At 48.4% G+C, this 20808-nt stretch overlaps 2 protein-coding genes across 5 annotated transcripts; both read right to left on the bottom strand.

The window, feature by feature from the left end:
- Positions 1-657: 657 nt before the first annotated feature.
- Positions 658-11275, bottom strand: PIGR (polymeric immunoglobulin receptor). Its single transcript, XM_090124495.1, has 11 exons — positions 10963-11275; positions 5948-6040; positions 5407-5739; positions 4759-5088; positions 4108-4431; positions 3342-3656; positions 2779-2908; positions 2141-2259; positions 1896-2021; positions 1728-1786; positions 658-1199 (listed from the first exon to the last, which is right to left on the bottom strand). The coding sequence occupies exons 1-11, from the start codon at positions 10985-10987 to the stop codon at positions 1071-1073; spliced, it is 1983 nt and encodes a 660-aa protein (XP_089980621.1). The 5' UTR covers positions 10988-11275; the 3' UTR covers positions 658-1070.
- A 1179-nt stretch (positions 11276-12454) lies between these two features.
- LOC116237018 (polymeric immunoglobulin receptor-like) lies at positions 12455-20808 on the bottom strand. Of its 4 annotated transcripts, none has more exons than XM_031605935.2 (10): positions 20609-20806; positions 18118-18226; positions 17585-17926; positions 17118-17447; positions 16705-17034; positions 15780-16149; positions 14443-14555; positions 13890-14028; positions 13458-13503; positions 12455-12900 (listed from the first exon to the last, which is right to left on the bottom strand). In XM_031605935.2, exons 2-10 carry the CDS (start codon positions 18197-18199, stop codon positions 12862-12864), a joined length of 1791 nt encoding a protein of 596 aa, XP_031461795.1. In that variant the 5' UTR covers positions 18200-18226; positions 20609-20806; the 3' UTR covers positions 12455-12861. The 4 variants fall into 4 exon arrangements, with proteins under 4 accessions (XP_031461795.1, XP_089980622.1, XP_089980623.1 ...); XM_090124496.1 differs by lacking the exon at positions 20609-20806 and adding an exon at positions 18992-19104; XM_090124497.1 differs by lacking the exon at positions 14443-14555 and having other exon boundaries at positions 20609-20807.

The raw sequence follows: 20808 nt of genomic DNA, 5'->3' as shown, positions 1-20808 counted from the left end.
GCTGCTCAGCCCCTGGGGATGTGTTTCCTATTGCACCAGAATTGTTCATTCACTTCCAGCAACCGTGGGCAGGCACAGACCCATCCTACCCCTTCTGCTCCCACTGCTGCCCCGTGTCGTGGAGGGGAGGATGCAGTAATGCTCCTTATTCCTTATATTTTACCACTTGCTGTCAGAGATGCACATAACCGGGGCAGAACCAGGGAACCTGAGCAGGTCAGTGCTATTTTTATCCATCCCCTCCATCCTCTCTGCCTCTCACCACCCTGGCTGCTGCCTGGAGATGTGCAGAATTGCATGCATTCAGGGCAAATTGCTGCTTCTTTGTCACATCTCCACCCTCACTGCTCCTGCAAGGCTTTATCTGTGGGGTGTTTGGCTCTCTTCACCAGGATCTGATCTACAGGCAGCAGCGCTCGCGTGGCCATGCACAAATAAATTGCTTTTCTCTGTTGAATAACCCACTCTCGAGGATAAGACCAGGAGACAACACTGTTTTAATTACAGTCATCATTGCTTCTGCCTGGACAAGCACAAAACCATCCAGGGAGACTGACCGCTGGTGCCTATTGCTTAATCAGTTAAATGGGTTGTCATATTAATTAACACCATTCTATGCTTTCCCCATGCTCTGCCACAGACTGAGAGCCCTTCTGGTCTGTTGAAAGCTGCTTGTATCTTTATTGGACATGAACAACCCCAGGCACTCCTGGTCTGCAGCTGCTGCCCTATGACCAGGAGAGCAGAGGGGAATCAAAAGCAAAAGGCATTGCCTTAAAGGGATTTCCAGGGGGGAAAAAAAAAGAGAGAGATTAAAAAAAAAAAAAAAAAAAGATTTAAAAATACATATCTTGTAGTCTTTGGGAGCGTTAAAGAGGGCCCTGGCTGCGCTGGTGATGCTGGGGCTCAGCCTTTACGATTCTGGTTGAATCTCTGCTCCAAGCTGAATTTAAAGACGGAAAATCAAGCAATAGCAAATGGGGGCAGCAGCAAGCAGTGCAGCAGGCTGAGCTCTAGCAGTGAGCTCCATAGCAGAGCCAGCCCCCAATGCATGTCCCCATCCCTCGCCCTCACACCGAACCACCCCACAGAGGGGGGATCTCAGCCGGGGCTGTGCTGTCCCCCACGGAGCTCTGGGTGACAGTGCTGGGAGTGAGGAGAGAGGCAGAGTAGGCGAGGTCAGCATCCTCCTTGGAGCCCTGCGGGAGGGAGGATGGAGGACATGGTGAGGGGTGATGGTTAGTGGTGGGGAGGGGGCGTGTGTGGAAAGCATTGTTCGTCCTTTGGGTTGGTGCACAAAAATTGCTTGAGCTTGTGGGTTCGCAAGGCAGGAAATAGCTGCAGAAGCTATTTAGGTAGGAATTTGGGGCTCCTGGCTTTGAGGAGGGTCTCTGTAGAGATCTGGTTTAACTCTTGGAACTTGCAACTACAGTGGCTGGGGGTTAAAAAGAGGTACTCTGAGCTCGTGCTGTGTGTTGGTACCACACTGGCAGCACAGGCTCACCCAGGGCAGGGCAGGGCTTGGGGTATGTGGGCTGGTAGGGGTCATGGTCCCCCCGGTGACTGATCTGCTACTGGTGGGCAGACTCAGCCATGATGGAGGCACCTGGCTACAAATAGGGCCCAGGGGCCGGAGCAGCTGTTTTGATGATGCTGCAGGGCTGCACTGGGGCTGCAGGGCTGCATTGGGGCTGCAGGTCAGTGTGCTCTTTCCCACCTCCCCTTACCCGTTTTGCCTTCTTTGTCTCAGCGGTGCTTTCGATGTTGGCTGTGGTGGTGACAAATTCTGCACAGACAGAAAGGCAGATATTAGAGTGTGATGTCTCAGCAGCTGTTGGGCTCCTATAAGCCCTTGCTGCCTTCTCCAAAGCTTGGGGTTCTGAGCAGTGCTGTACCATCGCCTCCCAGCTGGGTCTCCTGGTTCTGCTGCATGCACACGTTGTCGTTTGCTCCGTACTCCTTTGGGTTCTCAAAGTCTGACATGCTGATGTTGGTCCTGTAGCTGCCCACTGACACCAGATCTGTGCAGGAGAAGCATTCATAGTGGTACTGGGAGCAACTCCAGCCAGCGCACTGCGAGCATGCTGCCTTCATCTTAATACTAGTGACGCTTGAGGGCTTACACAGGGCAGGGACTCACCTGATCGCCTGATCTGACGATATTTAAAGACAGCAAAAGCTACAGCAAGGACCAGGAGAACTGCACCAATGGGGCCCAGGATTAAAGCAAGAGTGTTGGAGCCAGAGCTTTGCTCAGAGCTGGAAGAGAGGAAAGTGGAGCACTGAGCTGTGAAAAGCATTTTCTTACAGAATCATTCTGGACTGTACAAAGTACATAGATTTCCATCCATCTGAAGGTCTATATAAGATGGTAGATCTCAGTGAGTGTGATGTTATCCAATTAATGAACTGATCTGAGCATGTCACAGGGGTATAAGTGAAGGTGTTGGTTGGAGGTACTGCCCAAGAAGCTGCAGTAGCAGTTGAGTAATAGATGTGTGAAGGTAGGCTCTCTAATCTTGACAGAAATGCTTAAAATTAACTTTTCTGTACCTGGAATTTCCAATTGTTTCCTTCTGAGACTGTGTTTACCTTATCTAGAGAGTAATCCCAAGTCTTTAGCTGTGACTTTTTGCTCCTTCTGTTGCTTTGAGCTTATTTCTTTGGAGAAAAACATTTTCTGCATTGCTAAACTACGTGCAGAGTGTGCAAACAGCCTGTCAGCAAGAAGTTAACTTTGCAAAACTAATACGTGAGAGAGGCTGGGGAAGGACTGACCTTTCTGAGGCAGCTGCCCTTTGCACCCCAGCATCGCTGTTGGCTCTGCCCTGAGGAACAGCCCCAGCAGGAGCAGCAGTATTGCTGGCTTCCAGATCCAGGAGCTCTGGGCTGATGTTGGCAGCTTTCCCTGCATGGTGGAGGTAAGAAGGGTGGTGAGGTTTGAGCATGCTGAAATACTGCCCGAAGCTGATGCTGAGCCCCTTGTTTACTCATAGAGAACTGGGGACAGCTCTTCCTTTCTCCCTCCCAATGCTTTCCCGTCTGTAATGATGAATGGGAGATGCACACAGCCCTTTGTGTGACTGATGTTGGAGGCTGCATCATTTCAAGCGATGCTACGACTTGTGAGAGCAACTATTAGTGAAGATGGGGTAGCAAATGGTGAGGGAAGAAGTGATTGTGGGACTGGAAGGATTTTGTGAATGGGAACTGAGGCAGCCTGTCTGGGAGAGCCCACCTTTGGGAGTATTTCTGTTTTGAGGTGCTGCAACCTAGTGGACAAGGAGAGGACTCTTCCCAGCAGGTGCTCCACCCCCCGAGCTTCGTTCCCTGGGGCTCACCTCCATCCACCTGCAGGGACACTGCCATGGTCTCCCCATAGTGGCCATTGCGTCTCACCCCACACCAATACCACCCCTGGTCCTCCACTGTCACAGGGTCGAGGCTCAGGATGAGCGTTTTGTTGGCAGTGTCACAGCTGACATCCAGCCCTGGTTGGCTTTGGTCAGAAGCAGTCAGTGGGGTGCAGCCATCACTGCTCCACTTGCACCAATACTTCTCGTAGGAGTAGTACTTGCATGAGTAGGAGCACGTTAAGTCCACCCGTGAACCCACTTCTGCCTGCACTTCCTCCTTTCCTGTTAATCCACGCTCTCCTGTGAGGGCAAACAGAATGTGAAGCTGCAGTTAGTGGTTTAGCAGTGAGATTGGTACCCAACAGGTGTGGGGCTGCTGGGGGTGGTCAACCAAGAGGTGTGACCTTGAGAGAAAGTGTTCCTTTGCATTACTAAATTAATGGTGGGGATCCCACATAGATGTCAGGTGAAAGCTGTTTTTTGTAATACTTGGGATGAGACCTTTGTGCAAACACTTCCCCCTAAGGCCAAAACCTTACATCCAGAGGAGCATGGGGGAACTGTCACAATGCTTTGCCTAGTGACAAAATTTCAGAATCATTACTCACATCTCTTCCAAAAAAGTGAGATCTGTTCTATCATGGCAGTTGGACGTGATGACCTTTAAGGTCTTTTTCCAACCTTAATGATTCTATGAAGCTTGGTAGGTTGTCTGGTTTGTATCGAAAGGGAACTGCTTATGGGTTCATACCTTCTATGATCTTCAGCTCCCTTGATGTTTTCCTCTCCCTGTGATCATTTGTCATGCACCAATAGAAGCCCTCATCGCTGCTGCGCAGCTGGTTCAGGACGATGCTGAATGTGCCATTCTTTGGGTTGTCAAACATGGCCACTCGTCCTTCGTATGAGATCGACAAGAAGCCAGTGTTATCTATGATCCGAGCACAGCCTGTCGTTCTCCATTTGCACAAATACTTCAGCGTGTAATTCTTGGTCGGGTTGTAGTTGCAATCAATAGTTGCTGAACTTCCTTTTACTCCAAATATTGTGTCCTTTTCTTGTGGAGCTTTTGTCCCTGGAGATGAAAATGAAATGAGCAGCCTGACCTGCTTACCTTGTGCCATGTGGCAGAGCTCAAGTACAGCCAGGTGGTTCTCGGGGTGCAGATTGAGGGGACCATTCTGGCACTGCCAGAATTGACCCCAAAGGGTCTTCCAGGCCTTTCCCTTTCCCAAATCCTCTGATGGTGGTTGTCCTTGTGCATTGGCCTTTCTTAGTTTTGGCCCCTCAGCTAGATGGAGGGTGGTCTTAAAGTTCTCCTTGAGTAAGTGAGATTGTTAGTGTTGCTTCTAAAGAAAATCAGAGAAAAAGGGAAACAAAGCACTGGGAACAGCTCACTCACCCTCATAGACGTGCACGTTCAGCTCCTTCGTTTCTCCATACTCTCCATAGGAGCCAACCCCACACAAGTACAGGCCAGCATCTTCCCATTCCACCTGGGTTATCATGATGCTGAATGCACCTTCTGTGTTATCATTGCTCAGCAGGACTCTCCCTTGGAAATCCGAGTCTATTTGCCCATACGTGTCGACGATGTTGCGGCAGCCGCTCTTCTCCATCTTGCACAAGAACTTCCTTGTGCTGGAATAATCCCCTCCGAAGTCACAGGCCATGCTCACAGAGCCCTGCAGCTCCACGTAGAAGAGCTCAGCTTCTTCAGGTACGTCTGGACCTGTGCAATCAGAGAGCAGTCAGTGCGTTCTGTATTGGAAGCTGGGTGATGGGCAGTCCTGCTGTGAGCACCTCTCCCTGTATCTCAGTGGCTGAGAAGTCAATGCTTTCCCAGCAAGGTTTGTTGCATTGAGTTTTGTATCTGATTTCTACGCCAGATTTTTGGTTAGAGGAAAATCTGTTCTGTAAGAACATTAGTGGGGAAAAAGACCCTGGAAGCATGGAATACCCTGAGCTCTTGGATGCTCTTCCTGGGCAGACATCCCACGGATCTCTATCAGAAAGGGGAAGAAAAAGTGAAAGAAAAGGCTGTGATTACCTTCAGAAACATCCAGTTTGACCCTGTTGGAGAGCCCTTTGCCATTGAGCCCGATGCCACACTGGTATGTGCCCTGGTCTGCCAGGGCCAGCTGTGAGACGTTGACCAGCATGATGCCCTGCTCTGGGAAATCAGCAATGGTGACTCTGCCCTGGTAGCCCCGTGCTGTGTATCCACTGGTGGATATCACAGTCAGGCAGCTCCTGGAGGATTCCTTGCACCAGTACTTCCTATCGTGTCTGTTCACCGTGGTGGGAGGGTAGAAGCACTTGATGCTAACGGAGCCATCGATCAAGCCGTACACCTGCTGAGGTCCGAACACTGGGTTTAAGCCTGCAAGAAGAAAACCCATTGGGTGTGCATGCCATGCGTCGTGCAACCATGGCTGTGCAAAGAGCTGCACATCCTGGTGTGCTCTGAAAGGTCCCATGGCAGTGCTGGGTGTGAATGGGGACCCCAAACCCTCCTCTCTCCCTTAGAAGTGCATCATCTGGTTTAATGTTGCTTGCAAACCTCTGTGCTCTGGGTGGGTTACACTTACTTGTTTTGGGAGGATATCTACTTTTTGCAGATTCAGCAGGGAGGAAGGAGAGCAGGAAGATGAATGCCAGTAAAGTCATTCTTCTTGCATTCCCTGGAAAAGGCACGGAAATTGGTGAATAATAGCACTTGCAAAAATGATTAATGGTCAAGTCACCTGATAATGTCTCTGTCTGGATGATAAGAGCATTGTGGCTGTTAGAGAGAAATACAACATTTAATCACTTGTCAAGCAATTTAATAGGAAATGGGGAGCTGATATCTGTCCTTGCCTGTTTTGCTACAAGGCACTGTGACTACCTGTGCATCTTAACACCTCAACCACGTCAAATGCAGGAAGTGTTTTTACCATAAGCCAGTTAATGCCAGGCTTGCAGGCTGACTGTGGCTGTCTCTTGGGCAGGCAGCAGTGGCAATGTGCACAGCACAGGGAGAGATTTTGGCCAAATTGGGGTTGATCCAGAGTCAGAAGTGACATTTGGTATTACTCGTTACATTGGAACAGCTCATTGGAAGACTGAAGTTCACAGATGGCCCAAAAGCTGCTGAGCCCCAGCAGGACTGGAATTCAGGGTGCCCAGAGCTGGGCTGCTCTCATGACCCTTGCCAGGGGATAATGCCACTTGTGATGGTTTGTTGTCCATGCAGTGAAAGAAGGGTTTGTTCCCTTCTGAGCCCGGGTGCCAAAACCGCTCCTTGGGAAAACCTGCTTGTGTAGAGCAGTTCCTGTCTGAAGCCTGTATTTAATTTCTGATCTTTTCTTCCCTGTTCTCTTCAAGAATGTGATAGAGTTGGGCCTTTTCTCGCCTTGGCTGCTGACAAAGTTGGTGAAGTGAGGAGATTTAAACCCTGTGGAGAAGCAGAGCTGTGTAGCTCTGGCAGGACTCAAAATGATGGCTTTGGGGATCACCAAACCAAGCTGCTCATCCCCTGAAATTTGCCCATAGGGTGAATATTTATGGCTTATCCCTGTTTTGACATCAGTGATGGCCCAGGAGAAGCCAAAGCTTTTAATTCACATTGATGTGAGTGTGCTGTAGGACTCTCCATAGTGAGCAGATGCATTTCCAGACTGTTGATCTACCCATTAATTATTACGAGCTATAGTGAAGATGATGGATGCCAAAGAAAGTCTTTATAAACAGTCACAGGAATTTGATTTCTGGACATCAGGTGATAGGGTTTGTTTTATTAGGGGTAATTCCCAGTAGAAGAAAAATGCCTTTGCTTCCGTGTGAAGATGAAAGGTGCTCTGTTATGCTTTCTTCCTTGTATTGGGACTTTTAATTGCTCGGTGTCCACTTGCCTATGGCTAATAATTAACCCACTGAGCATGAAAAATGCTTCTTCATACATATCCCACAGGCAGCCAGCAGGGCAAACAAACCATGCGATGTGGAAAGCAAACAGTGCGGCACAACACAGACCCACAGGGCTCCTGTGGCTGCTGCTCCCGTGCTGCCCTCCCACACTCAATGCAGGGCGAGACAAGGACAGGTCCTGGGTCAGCTTTTCTCCCTTCTTGGCACGGTTTGTGTTGGTCTGATTCCTTCCCAAAGCAATCGTCTGCCAGGCAGTGAGGGGTTATGGAAGTCTGTTTAGAAATGAAGCTACAGCTGTGCCCAGAAAGATGTACCAGAGTCGTCTGCACATATAAGAGCAGAAAGGTTATGCATCTTTGAGGCCACATGGATGTGGTTGTGCCTACCTGAGGATAACAGTTTGCATGTAGCACTGCACACATCTATAGCTCTGCACTGCCTCTGCTCCTGCTCTGATGCTAACACCTTGCATCACTTCACTGAATGCATGGAGGCAGATCCCATGCACAGCCACATGTTACATAAAGTCTGGGCTGATCCCTTGAGCAGACTGCATGGAAACCCCCTGTGGTGCTCTGAGTGCCCAGAGATGCTACCCAGTGCGTGGATGAGCGCTGCTGGGTGCTCTGCATGAGGCAATCAGTTTGAGGTGCTGGGGGACAATCACTCTCAGCCTGCTGATAACACAGCTTGGGTTCCTTTGTGCTTTCAGAAGACTGGATTTGCTGTCTTCAGTCAGAGGACAGGATTAAATCTCAGATCACAGCTAAGAGAAAGTTCTGCTGAGCTGTGTGGGAATGCAAGTAAGTGGCTGTGCATGCAATCTGCATTAATACTGCTCCCATGGGTGGTTCTGAGAGAGCCCTCGCATCCTTGTGAAGTCTGGCATGAAGCACGAGGCTTGTGTGCTCCCTGTAGCTTCCAACAGAAGCCAAATTGGGTCACCTCATGCAGGAGGGGTTGCCATAGGCTTCATAGATGCCTCCATCCTTTGCATGGGGCTGTGTGACACGGCTGCTCTCATCTCTGAGCTGTTCCACTGGGCTCAAGTGGCAGCTGGACTCTGCTCCTGCTGCACTGCTCTGTGTGTCTGCGCTGGGTCCCTGGTGTCCTTGGAGCAGGGAAGACTGAGTGTGAGACCATGGTGTCCCTATTGACTGGTGGGTGCTGGGAACTGTGCTGGCACCAGCCCTTCATGAGTGCATCACGTTGGGCATCACGCAGGTGGGAACCTGCACATGGCTGGGTTGGTTGCCTTGGTTTGTCTAGAAACAGCACTTGTTGTTTGGGCTGCTGAGCCCAACGCTTTGCATGTAGTGACTTAAAAACCTGATGCATTAAAACCTGAGTTTGAGGTTGTATGGGAGGTGATTCTATGAGATGGCCAGGAGAAGAGAAGAAGGAGCTCAGTTATTCCCAGTGGGAAGTGTCTCTGAAGCTGCTCTGCAGCACAGGGCAAAGAAACTGCGGATGGGAAAAGATGACAGTTGGCATTTTGGACATTTCAGGCCAAATTCTGGTGCTTAGTTTAAAACATTTTGATGGCTACAGGGAGGAAAAAGGAGAAGGGATGTCCTAGTTCTTGCCCATTTGCAGCATGGGATCAGCAGAGGAGCAGCCGCTGTTGGAAAGTTTCTCCTGTGGTCACGAGGCTGTATCCCCTCCTGTCACCAATCCCCGATTCTGCAGAACAGGTTGTCTGGATCAGCACCAGCTGTGGGCTGGGTGTATTCTCATTTCTTCCTTTGTTTTTGTTTTTAAATAAACTCAAATCTTGTTTTTTCTGAAATAGAATCAACTTTAATCTTGCAATATCAAAACTGCTGGCTCCTTCCTCTTCCCTGCCCCCATATCATGTATTTCGAAGTTGAGCAGCACAGAACTGTGCAGCAGCAGAACTGCCAAGTGGGCTCTGTGTGCTGCTGCATGAGCCCTCCTCTCCCAAGATGGGTTGACCTGGACATTGGAGAGGAATGCCCTCAGTTTATGCTGATACAAAGGAGATCAGGACTTGAAACAATTTACGCAAGCGCAAGCAAGGAGCTGCTCTGAGTAGGTATGAAAAAGCAGAGTTCAGTTCCCAAATTCTGCTGACTCAGCTCAAGTTTCTCACCTGAGTAACCGGTGTACTCACATGGTGCAGCATGCAAGGGATCAATAGCTTGTAATCTATTAGCCATTAACTTATTGCTCTTAACAATGACCAGTGTCAAGGACGTGCATTGGGATCAATGGAACACAAAGAGCTGGTTCCTAGACAATTCTGCTTTGCATAGCATTTGCTGTTATTCCCATAATTAAGAAATGACATACAGAATGGAGTAATATTTTTTTCTCCCTCAAATCCTTTTAAAATCAGACCCGCTTATACTGGGGGTGAGCTGCGTGGATGCAAGCTGCTGTGGGTGTGATGCTGAGCAGAACAGTTGGGGTTGCATTGAGGAGGAACGTGGACGTGGATGCTGGGGGCGATTCTTGGTGCCTGAAGCAAAGCACAGACACAGCTGTCCTGCTACCCAGCACCAAAGCTCTCTACATCTTCACGGGACCCATCACAATGACTGCGTTGATGGCTGCCTTATGAGTGTTGCTAATGGGGAAAAGCCACCCGTCCCCTTGGATAGAGCATTTCATTGCACTTCGTGGAGGCGAGTGAGCAATGGACTTGTTAAAAGATCAGCCTGACCCGAACACATACCGAAAATAAATCCTTCGTATTCCAGATTGATGCCTGCTTTACAATATGGAGAGGTTAAACAGGGCGTGCTGATTTTGTGATACAATGAGCAGAGGCAGCTAGGCAGATCCTGCTGGAGATTATCAACAAAATCAACAGCCTTCAGGAATTCCTGCAGCACTTATTGCATCCCTAGCTAAGAATCCCTTTTGCTCCAGGTAAAACTGTGAGATGAGCACTATTTTTTGGATAACAAATGAAAAAGAATGCCCAGATGATCCCCATGGTAATGACTGAATTTTGCACTGAGGTGGTGCTGATGATGACCTGATTGGATGTTCCTGTAAGCTGTTAGATGTGCCCCCATACTAACTTGTTGCTTTTCAGATGGGATTTGAATGGTTCACTTATTTCTTGTCTCTGTTTCTAGTCTCTTAGGCTGGAAAGTGAAACCGAGACTACAAACTGCTCTTCTAGTTTAAAACTGTGAATATTCCTGGAGTTTATAATCCAAAAGCACTGCAGTGGTGCTGTGCTGTGAGAGCTGGATGAATGGAGAGCACTTGTGCACCTGTCTGTGGCCACAGCGTGGCTGCTATTGGCAAGCATTATTTCTCTATACAAATGCATTAAAAGTCCAAAAGGACTTTGCATGGTAAGCATGTAAGTGTGCAGAAACCCACCCTTTGCTGAGGTACATTCCCAAATCCATATCCTTACGACTGCCTCTGTGCTGCCATTCAAAAGGCTGTAATGACCACAATAGTATTTACTAACAATTATTTCCTATCAGTGCAAATATTGTAACGATAATTAAACTTATTTCCAGAAATGGAAAATTCAAAGTCTATCACAGAGAAGGAAGATAATATTATGAGCTTGATTCTGCGCTTCTGATGTTCTTTTAAAGTAAGACAGCATCTCTTCACCAGCGAGACCTGCACGTCCATGCATGGCTGTACAAAGCTGCTAATTCGAGGTGAATGAGTGAGAGGACAACGAAGAAGCATTACTTACACATCAGGTTACTTCTGCAGACCATTTTGTACTTCTTGCTTTCTCTTTGCTTCACCACTCCTGGCTTCGTGGTTGACCCCAGGACCTCCTTGTGTGTGTGTGTCTGTCTGTCCTGTCTCCTTCCAGGACACCAGGCTCGGGCAGTGCCAGCCAGTTTTAAATACTCATACTTCTAGCCCTGCATTTCCACCTGTTGTGCCTTAAGGGAACAGCATCCAAGCCTAAGTGAGCCCTGAGCCACGTGGGAGCAGGGCAGCCAATGCTCCTCCTGGCTCTGCTGGCACTTGGCTGTGGGTGCAGCCTCCCGATTGCACCCTGCTGTTGTGCAACCAAGGGTGGGCTCTGGCTCAGGGTGCTGCCCTGGCACCTCTGCTGGCTCTGGGAAGGGATTCAGCTTGATGCCAACTCATGGGTCTGCTTTGTGTGGAGTATGCTGAGGTCCTGTCCTCATCCCTCTTTCTTTGGCACTGCACCCAAAGGAGAACTCCCCTGCACAGGGCTCTCCTAGATTCCCAAGTTGTGACATCCTCAACCAACAGAGGAAGTGCTTGATAGGGCAAATCTGGGCAAAAACATCTTTGTCACTGGTTTTCCATCTTTTGGAAACCAGTATCCCAAAGCAGACCCAGGCACGTTGGCTTCCCAGGTAGGGCAAGTTGGCCTTACTATGGAGGTCTGCCCCATTCCTGCCCTCTGTCTCTACCTCCTCCTGGGGAGAGTAAGGCTTAGCCTTATCTGTGTAGGGCAAGAGCTCCGTATGTTCTTTAAAATGAACTGTGTGTGGGTGCTTTGCTGCTGTGTTCAGCCTTGCTGCTCTGCTCCCCTGCTGTGGAACACTGAGGGTCCCAAACAAGAGTTCCTCCTGAAGAGTGGGGTTGTTGGAAATGGAACTGTATGAAAGTGTAAAATCAGAGACAACTGATTGTTTGTGTGGGATGAGTCATGAACTTGCTTTCCTTTATTCTAATAAGGCAATAATTTTGTTTTATTCTGGGCCACGGGAAGACTTTCTCGCCTGTTCATAGGAAAAGCTGAGGAGCTGGAGCAGGATCTGGGGTTTGCGCTTGGCCATGATAAACACAGGTGTGTTTGCTTTTTGTACACCTACTGTTCTCAGGAGAGCCTTTCCTTTTTGGATGCCTGCATGTTGCCTCCCCACCTCCTGTCTGGCTGCTGATGTGCACAGAGATGTGCTTGGAAGGAGCTGGAAATGGTGGCACAGCAGTAAGCAGAGGAATCCTGCATGAAAGCAGCTGGTGAGAGCCTGCAGCCACTTGGGCACCTTGGACAAGAGGCAGTTCCTGACAGACTAACAGCTTCTTTATCCAAACCTCTGTCTTTGCCCTTGAAGTTTCTGGTAAAACCGATCCTTTGTCTCCGAACAAGATGGAATTACGCAAATATATTTGCTTTAACAGACAAGGAAGCGTCGTCTTGCCAAGTCACAGGTGCCAAAGCACTTTGGCATCTCCAGAACACAAACAACCCTTGGTTTGCTTTTTTTTTTTTTTTCTCCAGGCTGAAGTATGGCACGTAGTCTGGGCTGAAATCTTTGGTGTTGGACTGAAATCTGACATGGTTTGTGCTTTGCAAAACAAATCCCTAAGGATGAGGATTTCCAAGAGTCAGACTTGCAGGCTTGAGGATCCTTCCGTTCCATACCCAGCTCCCCGTTGGGGTGCTCTGCTCTACAGGAGACTGTCAGGGTCGCATACAGGAACAGTATGGCTAGTTTCTTCATTTTGTTCTCTACAAACCACACAACAAGGCATTTGGCTGCAGAATGGGGAGCGAGGAAGAAGTGCTGCATGCTTCAAGGTTATAGCTGTGTTTTGCTTCTGAGCTTATGTACATCGTGCTCTGAGAAAGGGGTTCTCCCCGGGTTCCCTCAAGTCTTCATCATTCATGTTGGAAGGAATATTTTTCACTGAAGGATTCCTGTGAAAAAAGAAAAAAAAAAAAAAAAGCAGTTACATGGTAGTGCCTTTACAACAATTTTAGAAGTGATTTTATCTGTGCTTGGTTTTATGCTCAACTCTTTGATATCTACACTACGTTATCCCAGTGCTTTTGTAGATGTCTGTAGATTTGCTTTCTGCTTCTAATCAAAGTCATTGAATGTTTTAGATGGGAGGAAAGATGTCAGCATCCACCCATTGGTGTGTTCCAAGAGGGCACAAGTTATCACAACCAATTTCCCCTTGCAACTGTCTGCCTTTGAAATATTAGCAGCTGCTTATAGCATCAGAGAGCTCGGATCCAAGTGCATTGTGACAGGAGCAGGAAATGCCATCACCGATCTTCTTGAGCCACTGTGACAGTAATTTGGATATTTTTTGTGATGGAGAAGTACATTTCACCAATACAAATCTCCACAGGTTGGGTATACTTGGATATGTCTCCATAGGTGTTTTCTACAGCAGTGTTTCTCTGAAGGTTACCAGTACCCCATGACAGCCCCATCGATTTCATGTCACCCAACAATGGACACTTACACACAACCTGGTCTGTCCAAACCTTCCGAGGAGAGCACGTATTATCCTGCATGTGTAGGGCAGAAAAAAATGATATGATTGCAACACTGATCAAGGATTGCTTCTGTATGATACTGCAAGAGGTTGCAAGCAATCAGATTTTGTTGAAACAAGCAAGCAGGAAGAGCGATAACGCGTTCGTAATGCGTCAGCAAGAGTTGTAATCAACACTAACATAAATTTATAGGCCTTGTATAGGATTTAATCAAATTATTTTGAAGATTATGGCTCAATGGCTCTTGGTAAGGGATAAAGGCAGCAGTTTCGGGAATGCAAACTCAACATTTGTCTCGTAAAGGTCTCTCACACGTTAAGGCCGCCTTAAAATTTGTTTTGGGACTCTCCTACTAAGGCAGCTGGCATTTGCAGCATCAGTTGCAAGAAAACACCCACCGATGTCTGCCTGAGTCTGCCTTGCATCCATTGGTGTTGTCTGGGCTGCTGAGTTCCTCCATCCCCTGCCCTTCTGTGGGATTCAGCCCAGTCTGCACCAGCACAGCTTCTGACTGTCCCAGGGTGCTTCTTTCTTCTCCTGAACAAAATACACGTATGTGGGGGAGGAAAAGTTCTTCCAATGCCTACTTACATCTGTGAGCACGACACTGGATTAGCCTTTTGTATCCCAGTCTCCTTCTTGTGAATAAGATATTTGGATCAAGCACCCACCACTCTTCTCACTGAGTAATGGCTCTGAACTTTTACCTAGGGACACAGCATGAGATGTGTGTTTTTTCGTTGCCTGTTGTTTGTGAGAGTTTTTCCAGCACCTTGGTCTGTTGTGCACCCATTGACACAGGTCAGCTGTGTCCTTGCCCTTTATGCTAAGGTTTCCAAGCACTGTGGAGCTGTAAAGCTGTTTGTTCAACATGCTGCTCCCCAAGAATGCAAGCAAAGCCCTTCCAGAAGAAACAACTGTAACCCAAAAGGTGATGTCTGGCCAACTTACCCATCTCCTTACAAAGCTTTATTTTGGTAAGGACAAGAACAGTGGTAATGATGAAAATCAGCAAAACCAGAGCTGGAATCACAACGGAGAGCAGAGAGAATTCACCCGATGAGCTGGAAAGAGGAACCATCAAAACTAAATAGGATTTTGAGTCAATTACAGGGCGGCTGAATGCAGGCTGCAGATTTTATAGCAAATAGCCTGATTGACTCAAAGGAGAACAGTCAACAAAGTCAAGCAGACTTGGAGTCATTTGATCTGGAGTTTGGCTTATGAGGAAGTAATTTCTACAGATACCTCTGCTCTACCGTGCAGGGTTTGTGCTGCACATTGACTTATCCCCTCCAAAAGGAGAAGGAGCTATTTTCATCATGCAAATTCCCAAGCAAGTTTCAGGCTCTCTCTGTGAGCTCCTGTAGGCTCTCATGCTGTTGCAGGGCATCTATGTGCTGTCTCCTTGAAAAATGCCATAAGTGCTAATAGAGTTTGACACGCAGACAGTGAAGAATCCAACCCTTTATACAGGGTTGTGAATTGAGGTTAGCAACGTGCTCTTTTTGACTTGAAAGGAGGCTGCAAGTGGTGAGAGTGGGGTTGGAGCCATGGTGCTTTTTATGCAAGCTCTAAGGTGAGTAGGTCTTCTGCTCAAGTTGTCGGGATGGATTTGTGGACTTTGTGGTTTTTCTTCAGTTGCAACTGATACCGCAGTATCTGATGCTCCTGTGCCAGCTATGCAAATCACCTGGTGCTGGATGGTGCCATAGGTGGGAGGAAAGGGTCCAAAAGTTCGCAGCTGTCCTGCTTAGCAGGAAGCACAGGAGCTAAAATCACCAGGTGAGCAGCAATTTTGTAGAGAAGTGCCATGGAGTAATTACTGGCCAAAATAGCTCATGGCCTCATGTTTAGCCTTGTCCAAAGATAGGTCCTTATGCAATGCACCCAAACACTGCAGTGCACTACAGGCTGCCTGTAATGACTGGGATAAGGTGTGCAGTGAAGTATGAGGCAGCTACTGATTCACCAGCATTATTGCTCAAGCCTGCTGTTGCTTAACGTCCTGTCTCCATTCTAACCAAAGGAAAACAGGCAGGAACACATCTATTGACTCTGGCTTCTGCTCTACAGGAGTGACCAGCACCAAAAATTCAAGAGAAGTTCAAAGACCCACACCACAGATGGACACGAGAAATGCTTGCCTGCTGCTTTTCTAATTACTCTCTTCCATCAGAGTCCACAATCTGCAGCATGTGCACCGCCTGTGTAGAGCCCAGGGAAATTGGGCAGGTTGGAGCAAAGCACCAAGGTTGTAGCTATGGGAAATGTGGCCATGAACTTACCTCTGGCTGTAGGTGTCACTGCGGGAGGTCACAAAGGTGCTGGGGGGGAGAACTGGTGCATGGGGGCTGGTGCCCTCAGTTCTGGTGCCCGTGATGTATGCCAACTTCGTGGTGAGTCTCAGCCCAGTGGTGTATGTTGGCCACGTGGTGTATGTTGGACCCATGGCATACATCAGCCCAGTGGTGTCTGTTGGTCCCATGGTGTCTGTTGGTCCCGTGGTGTATGTTGGCCCAGTGGTGTCTGTTGGTCCTGTGGTGTATGTTGGCCATGTGGTGCTCCTCTGTGCCACTACACGGTTGGAAGGTGACCTTAACGGCAAAGTGGGGTTCATAGAATTGTGCCTTGCTGGGTTTTGTGAAGTGGAGGTTTCTGCAAAGAAAATGGTGTGGGTGCTTAAATATTCTTTTTTTTTTTTTTTTTTTTTGGTGAACATTCCAGAATTTCCAAAGATTTGCACATCTCATTTTGAGTCTGCTGATGGAAAAAAACATGAGACATCATATGACCATTTCAATTATAGAAAGCAATTTGGGAATACTAATGAAAATCCATCAATTCTTGGCCAACATTCCTACCTCAACCCCACTATTTCTGTCTCTGATAGTTGAAAAGTAAATTGCATCTGTGTTTTTGCATGTTGAGGTTCCTAAAACTGCAAGGTAACCTTCAGAGCAAAGCACATCTCCATGCTGCACGTGTTGCACTCAGGATATCACGTGCTGGTGTTTTGCATCGTGAATTATCAATGATATTTTCAAACAAACTAGATTTCTGCAGAAAGCTCAAATGTTTCACATAATGCCACTGCATTTATGCATGGAACAAAGGAGAGCATTTGAAGGGGGCATCCATGAAGGGATAAGGGGAAGAGTGATTAACAAAAGGAGAAGGATTCATTTGTGTTTCCAGCCAGCCATCGCCTACCTTTCTCAATGTGCAATTTCATGGAGGTCGTGTGCTCCCTATGCCTGTTCCTGGCCCCACACCAGTACCACCCTGCGTCCTCCTCTTGCAGATGGCTCATCATCACGGTGTACATCCCACTGTCCTGCATGCTGCTGCTGATCCATATGCGCCCTTTGTAGGACTCGTGCACAAACCCATCGGTGTCCACCAGCAGGGAGCAGCTGGCCTTCTGCCACCTGCACAGGTACTTGCTGGTGTAGCTGCCTGCAGGGTCATGGTGGCACCTGAGGGTCAGTGAGCCCCCCACCCTGCCATGCAGAAACTTCACCCTCCGGGGCTGGGCAGGGACTGCAGGTAGGAGAAGTTCATGATGTTTGATGTGGCAGCAATGAGCCCATGGGACACAGCAGCCCCCCAGAGCCCCTTCCTACCTGTGGTCACCTGCAGGGCTACCATCTGCCACCTGTCCCAGTCAACTGGGCTGCCCGTTCCACACTTGTACAGCCCCACGTCTTCTGGCCTTAAATCATTTATCAGCACTTTGAATGCCCCAGAGCTCTCCTGGGGGGTAATATAGATCCGTCCCTCGTAGCTCTTTCCCACGTAGCCGTCGGTGTCAGCAATGAGGATGCAGCTGCTTTTCCCCACTCTGCACCAGAGCCTCCTGGTGCCACCCTGGCTGTCCCCAGGTGGGCAGGGGATGGTGACAGAGCCACGGAGCTCCCCAAGGAACAGTTCAACTGGCCTCTGCGTGCCCCCATCTGCAGGAACAGAGAGGGTGGGTGTCACCTCTTTTTGCACTGGTACTTTAGTCACATCTGTGGGTTTTATGCCCACGACTGCCTAAAGCAAAGAGCAGCAAAGGGGGCATGATCCCCTCCCTGTCCCATCACCATACCTGCTGACACCGTCAGGTTCAGGCTGACGTAGAGGTTGCTGTTGGTGGGGCCAATGCCACAGCGGTAGATCCCTGTGTCACTTGTCTTCAGCTGTGTCATTGTCACCATGAAGGTGCCATTCTGAGGGACATCCTCCAGGGCCACTCTGCCCATGTGGTCTTCTGAGATGAAGTTGGTGGTGGAGATGATGGTGTAGCAAATCCCATCTCTCTTCCTTTTACACCAGAACTTCCTGTCATGCTTGTTGGCAGGCGTAATGGAGTAGAAGCACTGGTGGGTGATGGACCCTCCAACTGCACCTGTCAAAAACCTGGGCCCATACAAGGTGCTTGAGGCTGACTCTTTGGGGAAGGAGGGAAGAAGTGCATTAGTTAGAGACGTGAACATCCACGTGGATGGGGAACCTTACCGTCCCCAGCAGGGTGCCAGAGGCAAAGCTCCACCAACCCTGGCCATCCTGCTCTGTAGTGATGGGGAGCAGTAAACCTCCAGCAGGAACCTTTTGTGCCTGCAGAGTTTCCTGGTGACTCACCTTGCAGCAAAGCCACAAAGAGGAGGAGAACCTCCATGTCTGCCCTTCTCGAATGTTCACTCGGCAAACTTCCGAATCTCATTTTGAGTACTGGCTTTTGCTGGTGTCCCTGTGAGCAAACAGAAGGGAGATTGTGGTTTGGATCTGCAGAGCTGAACAGCTCCAAACAGGGAGTTTGAGGATGGCAATGGTGATTACCAAGCCCAGCTGCAGCCATGATCCACGGCACCTCGCTGGGTCTTGCCCAGACCCCTGCAGCCCAACGTGGGGGCATCAAACATGATTATCTTCTTTTTTTTTTTAAGTGCAAAACACAACAACAAGGGCTGCAGTTCTCGGGAATCCCACCAGCATGCCTTGTGCTCCTCCTGTTAAAGTGCAATTAGCTTTCTAACCTTTTAATTTTACTTAGCTGTAACTTAACTTCTTGCAGGAAACCTTTGGGCAGAGTGCTGTTATCCATCTTCAGATTTCAATAGAAGTGATGTTTGAGTGTTTTGGAAGGGAATTACTTCCTTGTGCAAGTTAAAAATTCACTTTTGATTACCGGAATTTCATCCTATGGATTCCCTACTAAAATCCTTTGAGATTTACTTGACCCCCACCATGATTCAAGTCTGAAGTTGGCACAAACCAATTGATTTATTTCATCCTTGCTAACTCACTGAGCTAACCTCAAAGCATTTTGGAGACAGGAATAAGGAAATGGCCACAATGCAGTGCTGTCGTGAGCCTTATTTCCAGCCATAGTGCTGAGCCCTGGCAGCAGCATGTGGGGTAGGTGCCCCTGGATGTGGATTTGATCCATGCAGCATCTCACTCCCTGAGCCTTGCACGCCTTGCTCACCTCGCACAATTTGCATTCTTTGCTCACCTTGCATGCCTTGCTCGCCTTGCATACTTTGCACACTTTGCACTGGGATTATGTGCATCTCTCCTCTAGCTCTCCAGCTGCACTCCCTCCAGCTGTGAGGCTTACAAACCCAGCTCAGAGCCAGCTCTCTGCCCCAGTTGCCTCTCTGCTGATGGGAAGTGTGGCTGGGACAGCAGAAATGTGCTCTTCCCTTTTCAGTGCAGACAGAAGTGCTGTGGCAGTGCAGCTGGCCCTGCATCCTCTTTGGGCAGTTCCCCTTGTGTTTTTTTCTCCCCCAATGTATGAGGCAGTGGGTGCAGCTCTGGCACCCAAAAATTAATGAAGAATTCACAAATTTTGCCAAAGCTCCATCATTTAGCTGGCTCTGCTGCTGACAACTCAGATGAGCATTCTAACAAGGCTTTCTTCCTATATGATACATTCTGTGCTGGCATTAACTTGCTAAGTTCTTCCTGGCATTAGGCCATTAGTGCCTGGATGTGAAGTGTCTGCAGGCTGGTGTAGCTCTGTGCCTCCTTAGGGGTGGGTGCCACGCTTGCACAATCACCCAGCTGCAATATTTTGGGATCCCATACAACAGCTTCACAGCCTCACTCGTTCACTCCTCCATTTCCTACCCTGAAGCAACAAGCAGAGCATCAGCACTGGGCTGAGGAATGCCTGGGCTGTGCCTTCCAGGACCGCCATGAAGATGCTAATTAATAAGGAGATCTCACTTCTTCCAGGTCCAATTACTTTGAGCAATCCCAGCTGAGTGCCAGCCACATGCATTCTACCTGCAGCACCAAACATGCATTTTCTGGGTTGTTTATGGCACATTGAGCTGCACATGATTGGCAGCTCTGAGGACTGGTGTGTGCCTGGAGCTCTGGGTGCATCCCGTGCTGCAAACGACTCATGGATCAGATGGAATCTAAAGCAAAGCACATCCAGCAGGTCTGTCCTATCTGTGCATCTGTTCTGCAGCGTTGTTGGGTTACTGAGCTGCATTCATTTACTTATTTATTTACAACTTTCTGTGCATAGGTTCTCATTCAGTCTCAGGATTTGGGTGGTTTTGCTCTCAACCAGCAAAATTAGGCACTGCCCACCACCAAATACCAGAAATAGCAGAAAGCAACAAGAGAGCTAATATCATAAATCCCGTTTCTTTTTTTTCTTCCTGTCTTCAGTTCAGTTTTCTGCAGTGAAAATATCTGGGTGCCCAATTTTACTGCACCTGTCTGATTAAACAGCCCTTCCTCCACCACCAAGAACACTGCTGGTTAGCTGCTGCTCCATAACAACTGCTTAGCATCTCTCCATGTACATAAGAACTTGCCTCATCTACCTCATTTTTCTGTGTGTTCTTTGCAAAAATGCAATAATCCATTTGATAGCTTTAAGGAGAGGAAAGAAAGAATTATGCTAGCTCTAGAAGCAATGGCAAATTTAAGCAGAAATGGGTTATACCACTCTTCCTGCACTAGAGATGACAACTTCACCTTGCAGATCTATTGCGTATTGACATCCATCCTTTGCAAAAGTGAAATCCATCAGAGCAGTGCACGCTGCTGCTGTGTGATAGCAGTGCAGCCTCTTCAATAAGAACTTCAGGGCAAAGTGAGGATCACCCACCTTAGGTTAGGATGCTTCTGCTTCTGGTCTGCAGCTCTGCAGGTCTTGCTCAGCTCTTGATGTTTAATTCTGGTTGGTTTTTTTTTTAAATATAATGATGTTTAGAGTTAATAGGGATTTTGCTGTACTGAGGTTCAGCAGTGCGTTGCTGAGCAAGTTGGAGACAGCCAGAATAATGACAGAAATAGGAGAAATGACAG

This window comes from Phasianus colchicus, chromosome 25 (genome assembly GCF_987193195.1).
Source record: "Phasianus colchicus chromosome 25, bPhaCol1.hap1.1, whole genome shotgun sequence".
Taxonomy (NCBI): Eukaryota; Metazoa; Chordata; class Aves; order Galliformes; family Phasianidae; genus Phasianus; species Phasianus colchicus.
Note: the sequence above shows the minus strand (reverse complement) of the source record. Positions and strands in the feature narration are given on the sequence as shown.

Coding starts and splice junctions, on each gene's coding strand:
- PIGR (XM_090124495.1), bottom strand. CDS start 10,987: ATGGTCTGCAGAAGTAACCTGATGT. Junction 5,740..5,947: donor TAGATATCCTCCCAAAACAA/GTAAGTGTAACC, acceptor TTCTTCTTGCAG/GCTTAAACCCAGTGTTCGGA. Junction 3,657..4,107: donor GGAGCTGAAGATCATAGAAG/GTATGAACCCAT, acceptor TTGCCCTCACAG/GAGAGCGTGGATTAACAGGA.
- LOC116237018 (XM_031605935.2), bottom strand. CDS start 18,199: ATGAGATTCGGAAGTTTGCCGAGTGAACATTCGAGAAGGGCAGACATG. Junction 17,035..17,117: donor AGCCCTGCAGGTGACCACAG/GTAGGAAGGGGC, acceptor TCCTACCTGCAG/TCCCTGCCCAGCCCCGGAGG. Junction 14,029..14,442: donor AAAGCTTTGTAAGGAGATGG/GTAAGTTGGCCA, acceptor TATTTTGTTCAG/GAGAAGAAAGAAGCACCCTG.